Source organism: Sceloporus undulatus, chromosome 6 (genome assembly GCF_019175285.1).
Source record: "Sceloporus undulatus isolate JIND9_A2432 ecotype Alabama chromosome 6, SceUnd_v1.1, whole genome shotgun sequence".
Taxonomy (NCBI): domain Eukaryota; kingdom Metazoa; phylum Chordata; class Lepidosauria; order Squamata; family Phrynosomatidae; genus Sceloporus; species Sceloporus undulatus.
Window position 1 is genome coordinate 71,948,236 of NC_056527.1, and position 8,904 is coordinate 71,957,139.

The 8,904-nt window shown below is 43.0% G+C and overlaps 1 protein-coding gene across 1 annotated transcript in view; it reads right to left on the bottom strand.

Annotated features, from left to right (window-relative positions):
• Window positions 1–8,334, bottom strand: part of SPATA48 (spermatogenesis associated 48) — an 83,717-nt gene extending 75,383 nt beyond the window's left edge. The window contains exon 1 of the mRNA XM_042473591.1: window positions 7,830–8,334. Within this exon, the coding sequence (XP_042329525.1) occupies window positions 7,830–8,334 (505 nt within the window). The remainder of the gene's footprint in view (window positions 1–7,829) is intronic.
• Window positions 8,335–8,904: the final 570 nt, after the last annotated feature.

An 8,904-nucleotide genomic window follows, 5' to 3' on the forward strand; every position in this document is an offset into this window, starting at 1 on the left:
TTGCCACGTCTTTGCCAAAACTGAAGACCCAGAATGGAATCAGAACCTTAAGATTCCCTCCAGCCCCTCCCAATGAGTTGGTTCCCAGCACCTTTCCCTTTGATGTAAACCCCTTTCTTTGATCTGTAAAAGTAAGGAGGGAGGGTTTGACCATTTGGTTCCTGGCTTTCCTATGGCGCCGAGATCTAAGGCTGTATACCGGATTGGGCTCAGATTCTCAATAGCCCCTCATAAATTACCTGCTGCCCTGTCCTACGTGACCATCCGGCTCATTCCCCATGGAACCTTTTCCCCCCTCGTTCCAATGTTGCTGCCTGTTTGGTGATGTATCTATCTATCTATCTATTCATCGGTCTATTCTTCTATCCATCTATCTGTCTGCTTGTCTGACTGCCTGTCGGTTTATCTATCCATCTCTCTATCTATCTATTTATCTATCTATCTATCTATCTATCTATCTATCTATCTAGCAGAAGACACCCTATTTACCCATCTATCTATCCATTTATCTATCCCTCCCTTTAACCATCTATCTATCCATCTATTTAACCATCTATCTACCCATCTATCTATCTGGCAGAAGACCCCCTGAACACCTAACTGAAGGTGGATTCTGACAGTCCCAACTCACACATGAGGAAGTAGCTGTGGCAACACCAGACCTCTCTAGAGCACACTGTTGCCAGCTCTGGAGCCCCCTTACCAAGACAAGGAGGAAAGGGTGGAGGAGAAGCCCTTCCTCAAGTGGTGCACCTGAGCCAGGCTCTCCTGCCCATGCACTCTCTGGCTGCCTGGCTCACTTATTTGAGGCAGCAATAGTGGCAGCAGAGGGCCCAGCGATGGAGGAGGTGTATGCAGCAGCACTACTGCTCCATCTTTCCCTTCCCATCACCTGGCCACCCCACCTCCCTGCAAGGCTGCCTCCCAGCCCAGGCAGGGCACAAATAGGCCCCTCTGTTGCTCCATCCAGCTCCAGCAGACTGAACCAGCCTAGTGCCCTACTTTCTCTCTCAACACTTCATCTCCTTGCCTGTCTCAATTAGTGAATGGAATAACTGTGATTTACAGATATCAGTGAAAACTGTTACTGTGATTTTAAAATATCTGTGATTCAAAACTGTGATTTTCTGTGATTTCCGTGATTTTCTGTGATTTCTGTGATCTGTACACTAGAGTGATACTGCTGCTACTGATCCAGAATCACAGAATTGTTTGTAGTAGTTACTCTGTCTTGTGACTGGAAGGTGGAAGCACCTTACCTACAAAGGACTGAATCAGTGATTTTCTGTTATTTCAGTGCTTCCTGAGTGATCTGTGAAAAAGTAGCAGCCAGTTCTGTGAAAATCACAGTTTGGAGCTCAGTAACAGAATGAATCACAGTCACAGAAAAAAGTAGCAGTTCACAGTTTGGAGCTCAGTAGCAGAATGAATCACAGTCACAGAAAAAGTAGCAGTTCACAGTTTGGAGCTCAGTAGCAGAATGAAATCACAGTCACAGAAAAAGTAGCAGTTCACAGTTTGGAGCTCAGTAGCAGAATGAATCACAGTCACAGAAAAAGTAGCAGTTCTGCGAATATCACAGTTTGGAGCTCAGTAACAGAATGAATCACAGTCACTGAAAATCACAGTTTAGTCTTCAAGCCAGTCACAGTTCCAAACTGTGACTAGTGAATATCTGTGAAAAAGTAACAGTTCTGTGATTCTATTCCATTCTCTAGTCTCAGTGGCTCCCCTTTGCTCATAGTGGCAAGCCATGCTTCTGCCTCCCTATCATTCTTACTTCTATCCCTTCCTTTCCAGGTGCAGCTGCAGCAGGAAAGGCAGCTGTGAATGGCAAAGAGCCCATGGGGAAGGTCTGGCAAGAAAGGGGGCTCGATGAAAGTTGACCCTTCTCAAAATGGAGTACATTTTGCAATTCTCCCTGCATCCCTGGACAAAACGTTAAAATGTAGGAGTTGTCCAGGAAAAGGAGGCTGTCTGGTCACGCTGGTGCTGCTATTAGACAGATTTCTAATTGACTGAATAATCAAACAGTGTTAACTAATGGTTGCTCCTCATATTGGAGAGTAAAAAGGCGTGCCTTTTTATCCTTGGTAGTAAATAACACCTTTGAGTCTATATGGAAAGAATTCAAAGGATACACTGAGAAATTCTCTGAATATCAGTTGCTGAGAACACAAGCAGAAGAATGTGTCACTCTTCATATTGTTCTTGATATCAAGGTTATCAGCCTGCTCAAGTCTTAAGATCTTCAGGTGAGGGTTTTTCTCTTGGTCCCACTTTTATCATGTTGAGGAGGGAGCAAGCTTGTTTTCTGATGCTCCAGAGACTAGAACACGGAACAATGGATGCAAGCTCCAGGAAAAGAGATTCCACCTCAACATTAGGAGGAACTTCCTGACAGTCAGGGTTGTTCGACAGTGGAACAAACTCCCTCAGAGTGTAGTGGAATCTCCTTCCTTAGAGGTCTTCAAACAGAGGCTGGATGGCCATATGTCGGGGATGCTTTGATTGTGATTTCCTGCATGGCAGGGGGTTGGACATGTAGGTAGATGCTCCCAGAGTTTGGAAATCCATCCTGTGGTAGGCTAGGTTGCAACACACCTCTCCTTTTGGCAGCAGGTAAAGAACATTTTATTTAAATAGCCTTCTGATTAATAACTGCATTAGCAAATGTATTCTCAGAGCCATTGGGAATAATTGTTGAGAATTCCTGGAGACCAGGAGTAGTCCCAGGAGACTGGAGGGGGGCAAACATTGTCCTCATCTTTAAAAAAAAGGGGGGGGGGGAGAGCTTCCCAACAATTCTCATCCAGTTAGTCTGACATCAATACCAGGAAAGTTTCTAGTGCAGATCATTAAACAAAGACTCTGTGAACATTTAGAAAGCATATCCATATCACAAAAAGTCAACATGGGTTTCTCAAAAATATGTCATGCCAGACTAATCTGATCTCCTTTTTAAATATAATTACCATCTTGGTAGACAAAGGGAATGCTATGCATTTGGCATATCTCATTTCAGTAATGCCTTTGACATGGTTCCCCATGACATTTTTGCAAACAAGCTTGTAAAATGTGGGCTAGACAAAGCATGTGTTACATGGATTTGTAATTGGTTGACCAGCTGAGCCCAAAGGGTACTCAGCAATGGCTGCTTTTCATCCTAGAAAGAAGTGACCAGAGGCGTGCCTCTGTAAATTACAAGATGAGTCAACATTGTGATGTTGTCTTGTACTTTATAGGAACCACAGTGGTCTGTCTGGGCCCACTGCTATTCAACATCTTTATCAATTATTTGGATGAAGGAATAAAGGGAATGCTTATCAAATTTACAAATGACACCAAATTAGGAGGAGTAGCTAATACCTCAGACAACAGGAGCAAGAAGACCTGAATAGATTAGAATGCTGGGCCAAAGCTAACAAAATAAATTTCAACACAGAGAAATATAAGACACTTATAAGACACTTAGGGAAGAAAAATGAAATGAATAGATGCAGGATGGACAACACCTAAAAGGGGTCTAGGAGTCCTAGTAAACCACAGGTCAACAGTGTGGTGTGGCAGGTAAAAGGGCCAATGCAATTTAGGCTGCATCGATAGCAGTATTTTTGTTTTAACCTATTAAAACACCTTGGGTTCCATGTTATTTTCTAAAGGCATGATTAAAATTAAGTAGATCCAGGAATCAATTGTTAAGTATCTTTAAGTAAAACTTAAGTAAATCAATTAATATATCTTTATTTATTGATGATATCTGTATTGGACTAGCTCATTGGACTAGCAGTAACGTAAAAATAAAAAAATTTAAAGCATGAAATATAAAAACACAAAATAATAAGAAGAAACAGTCCACTTCAACTGTAAACAGGGACCTCTCAAACTTATCAGGGGTGCAAGGTAGATTGTAGGCCATCACACCTTGGGAGGCTTTGTGCAGCTGTCTTCTTCCAGCATCATTGAGGCATGTTCTTCCAAGGCATCTTTGTGTGTATGTGCATGTGCACATGTGTACACATGTACTAGACACACAGAATTGAAATAGCATGTCTCACTTTGTTCTGCCTCGTGAGGCATTTTCCTCTTTGGGAGGCAGTCTGTATTTAGTTCCCTTCCATCCTGCCTGCCTGCCGTTGGTTATGGATATAGAATTTATTGTTGATGTATGCTCATAGTCTTGTAATTTAGAGTCTTGCTATCCATGGGCTTGCCAATTGCAGATTTAAGCATCTGTGGATGGCAACCCATGTTGTTCCCAATTGCTGTGTGTGCACACTGCCATGCAGCCATTAGGGACATTGGAACTTGAGAATGAGTAAAGTGAGGAAGAAACACAATCTCCAAATTGTTACCAAGTTTGGTTTTATATAAATTTTGGGTGCCAAGCGATCAAAAATCATGACCCTTGACTGACCCCATCGCAAGCCGCCATTATCCCAAAGGCGAGCTGACCACGTAGCCAGCAAGCTTGCTAGGCTTGGCCACAGGAAAAAAAGTACATTTTAAAACCTTAAGCAAGCAGTTCTGGGAGTTGCCCTACAAGTTTTGCAATCTACCCAAAGAAGAGAGGACAATAGAGGTAGCCTCCTTCTCAATGAGCGAGTGATTGTCTTAACAGCTCTGTCATCTAGATATTTGTCTTCCCCTGAAAAGTGCCAGACCTTGTCTTTGTGTATCCATTGTGTAAGTTTCAGCTTAAACAAAGATGGAGTCATCAAGCCTTTGTTCGCCAGGCTGCCATAGCCTGAGGTTATGTTCAGGGGTATAAAAGGACCCCTCTTCCAACCCTCCAGTGGGCTTGTAGATTCAGTTCCGAGCCTGAGTTCCTAGCTTGTAGAGCAACCTGCTCCAAGCTTGCGTTCCCTGAGCATCTTGCTCTGCTGAAATCGCTTGAGCGAAGCCAAGCTCACTGTCACCAGGTCTCTTGTTAGCTTTGCCCGCCAGAACTCAGCTCCTAGCCACCACGGCTGCTACTTTCTTTCCCCATTCTCATGGCCGTGTCTCACCATTCACCATCCCTCACATCCGTCACTTTGGAGAAGACTCCTAAGGTAAATATCACAACGGTGCCTCTATCCTTTCTCCTTTACTCCCGAACTCACACCTCCCTTCCTTTAGCATTGAATGTGTGTGTGAATATGTGATCCCCCTTGGTTGTGTGGCTTTAATAAATGTTAATTTTTTAATTGTAATGCAATTGGCATTTGAGTCTCTGTTTCTTGGGGTTGGACTAGATGACCTCTGGTATACACATAGGGACCCAACCCCATTGCGTGCATTGTTAGGACATACCTCTTGTAATATTTGAGCTAATTAAATTCCCCTAATTCAATCCTTCCTAACAAAATGATCTACAGACTGCCCAAAAAAACTCAGCAAGTGCTGCACTCAGTGAAGGACAAGCGAGACCCTCTCACAGCCACAGGAATTTACCGCATACCTTGCAGCTGTGGGCAGGTCTACATAGGTACTACTAAATGCAGCGTTCAAACATGAATCAAAAAACATAAAAGGCACTGCAGACTGAGCCAGCCCAAAAAATTGGCAGTAGCAGAATATGTCATAAACCAATCTGGGCATAGAATGCTATTTGAAAACACCAAAATTCTGGACAATGCCAACAACTACCAGGTCAGAATGCACTGGGAGGCATTGAGATCCACAAACACCTGGAAAACTTCAACAGGAAAGAAGAAATGCTGAAAGTAAATCAAGTTTGGCTACCAATCAGAAGAACACAAAAATAAAAACTCAGTACACTCAAATGAACACCACCCAGGGTCAGGGGGTGTGATGATCCTTGGGGCCCAAGCAGCCAAACAGCCACCCTCTTCTTGTCCCTTAGCCCCAGCGGATCCCTTTAATTTCCCCTAGAGTCTCCTGGGTCTGTGTTCCCACTCCCTGCTGAGCTAAATGATACCCCTTTAAATCCTCTAGTCAAGCTGCCACCACCCAGTGAATCGCCAATGAACTCCCCTTAACACACACTGGGACTTGCTAAGGACTTAAGTTCCTTCCCTTCCTAACCTAAGCAAGCACAACCAATCTAAGGCATGTGTATAGGAGTACAGAGACAGCAGATACTTTTAAAGAAAGGTATTTATTCTAAGTAGACAGAATAGAGCAATGAGATATCATTCATGCAAGGCCTCCTTGCCCTGCAGGTACAGAATGCATAGTTACAAGATGTTCATTTCAGGCAAGCTGTTACCAAGTTTGGTTTTAATAAAATTTTGGGTACATACAGTCTATGCTATGACCCCTGACTGACCCCAGAAAGGACCCGCCATTAACCCAAAAGCGAGGAGACCACGTAGGCAACTCACCTTGCAGAGGCAGAGTTCCCAGAAAAAGATGGAATTGGAAATTTTCCATAGAAAGTTTGGGAGTCACCAAACCAGAATCGCCACTGCTTACCCAAGTAAGACAATAGACTTGGCTTCACACCTGATGAGCCAGTGATCAGCTTAACGACTTAGTAATCAAGCCGGATGCCCCTCTGAATTGAGTCCAGACCTAAATGCATTGTGGAACACATTACTTGCTCTCAGTTTAACAAAGCCCAAGCAGTCAACACCTTTGTCTAGCAAATATTTCTAGCCTCCAGATACGTTTCGCCTTTAAGAACCCTGGGTTTTCAGACCCTCCTTGTGCTATCACCAGGTTGCAAGCTGGTCCACACCAGTTTGAACTACTCTTAGCTCCCGCGGCCCTCTTCCCCCACACTCCGCAGCCATGATACACTATCCATCCAAGCTTCATCAGACTTCCCGGAGAAGATTTCTAAGGTAGTATTCCCTAGTGGTGCCTCCCTTTCTCAAACCTATCTCCCAAACTCACCCCTCCCCTGCTGGAGCATTGAATGTGTGCGTGTGTGTATGCTCCCCTTTTGCTGTTGTCGGTACCCTATTCTGGCATGTGGTGGTGTTAGGGCCACCTCTCGGCTATATTTGAGCTAATTAAAATTCCTAACAAGATCCTTCCTAACAAAGCCAAAAGATAAACATAATAAAAGCCTAGACGCACTAGCTAACACATTTCATAACCTACTCACACAGAGATGGGATTTGCAGTCCTTGATGGGTTTTTGGATGCAAGGAGCTGGCTCACATTGCCTAGCTCAACTTGCATCCCTTAGGCCTGCCTTTTGTCACAGGCTTACCAGCTGGGCTTCCAAAACAATGACAAAGACAAAGACAAAAAGACCACATGGCCTCAGGGCCTTTTAAAACCCTCTGATAGAACATTCTTGAAAACCCCGGTCCATCTCTACTGATTGGCCAGTTAGACCTTAGGTCAGATATGATGTAACTTCTTATTAGCATGTGATGTAAGCTCTCGTTAGCATGTACTTCCCCCCAGCTTAACCCTTTGTGGTTTGAGAGGAGTCCTCGACTGGTGGCCCAGTCATTACAGGGGTTTTTTCCACAGACAACGGATTGCAAATTAAATAGACACACATATCCACCCACCCTGAGGCCTTGCCATTCAACACACAGATTAACATGTAGATCACTTCCTCCCAAGCAAGGGTCACACAAGTATATATATCCCACACACTTCCATGCCACCACCCTCCAAATATGCCAGCCACAGATGCAGGCAAAATGTCAGGAATAAATCCTTCCAGAATGCAGCTATATCACCCAGAAAACCCATGGTAGAAACCTCTTTGCTTGCTGGTAAAGGAAGGGCAGTTGCATTACATTCTGCATAAGATGTACTTTATCCCTGTGTTTATCATGTTTAAGGTTGGCACTTGTATTTTAATTTAATCATAATTTATTCTATCAAATTATAGCAATGACAACAGTAATGCAATTTACCTCCAATTTTGGCCCTGAAAGAAATATCTGGGACAGCTCTAGTGTTCCATTGTTGGTCCTGGCTTACATCTTCTAATAGTAATGAGGATCTTCTCTTGGTAATCTGGCCTGTCCAGTGTGGGACAGGTGTCCCCTGTTGTGACTGCACATCTTTGTCACTTGTCTGTATTTCAATGTTTTCTCCATATGGGATTTGCTGATATGCTTTTATTTCAGCTACAGCTCTTGGGCTCAAAAATCCTGAGCAAGGGTTAATTACTGACACATCATCTCGGTGTGGAGCTAAGAGGTAGCTTTTATCTTCAGGAGGTATAATAGGACTAGATTTTAGAAAAGCACCGCTGTACTTGTTGCCGAAACTGGGAAATAAATGTCTATTTTCTGGTCCCCTCACAAATGGCATGTACATTCTCTTTAGCAGACCTTCATACTGTTGTTGATGCATCTTGTGAAGTGAATCCATTGGAAGAGGACTGAACTGTTTTGCAGTGACCTGAGAAGCCATCACAATTTTTTAAAAATATTGTTTCTAATTAGAGGGAGTTCTGATTGTATCCAGCAGCTCTTATAAAATTAGAGATCATTCAGCAAAAAGCACAGAGTCACAATTGAAAAGCCAGGATCTCCTTTTGTACATTTAAAAATATTAATGTAAGAAAACAGCAGACCAGGAAAGGAATGATGTTGCTAAGTGAGCAAAAGAGTTTCCTTGTTGCTTAGTGACAATGGAACATTAGCACACAGTGAAACCTTTAGAAGTATATTCCATAATGATCTGAATATCTTGGAGAAAATGGGGCAGACCTTTTTGATTGATGGGTGAAGTAATTGTTCCATCTGCTTGATACACAAAACTACCTTTTATTGTGCTGTATTTCAGTTAGCCTACACTTTAAAGTGAGGTTCAAAGGTAATAATCACTTTACATAACATCATTTTGCCTTTCTAATTTTCTTTGGTTACATTTTAGGAACAGAGTTTTACAAGATCAGTGAAGAAAAAGTACAGAAGTTCTACAGTGTTTCTGAAATGTCTATTTTCAAATATATAAATTAGGTGCAATGGAACATCGCAT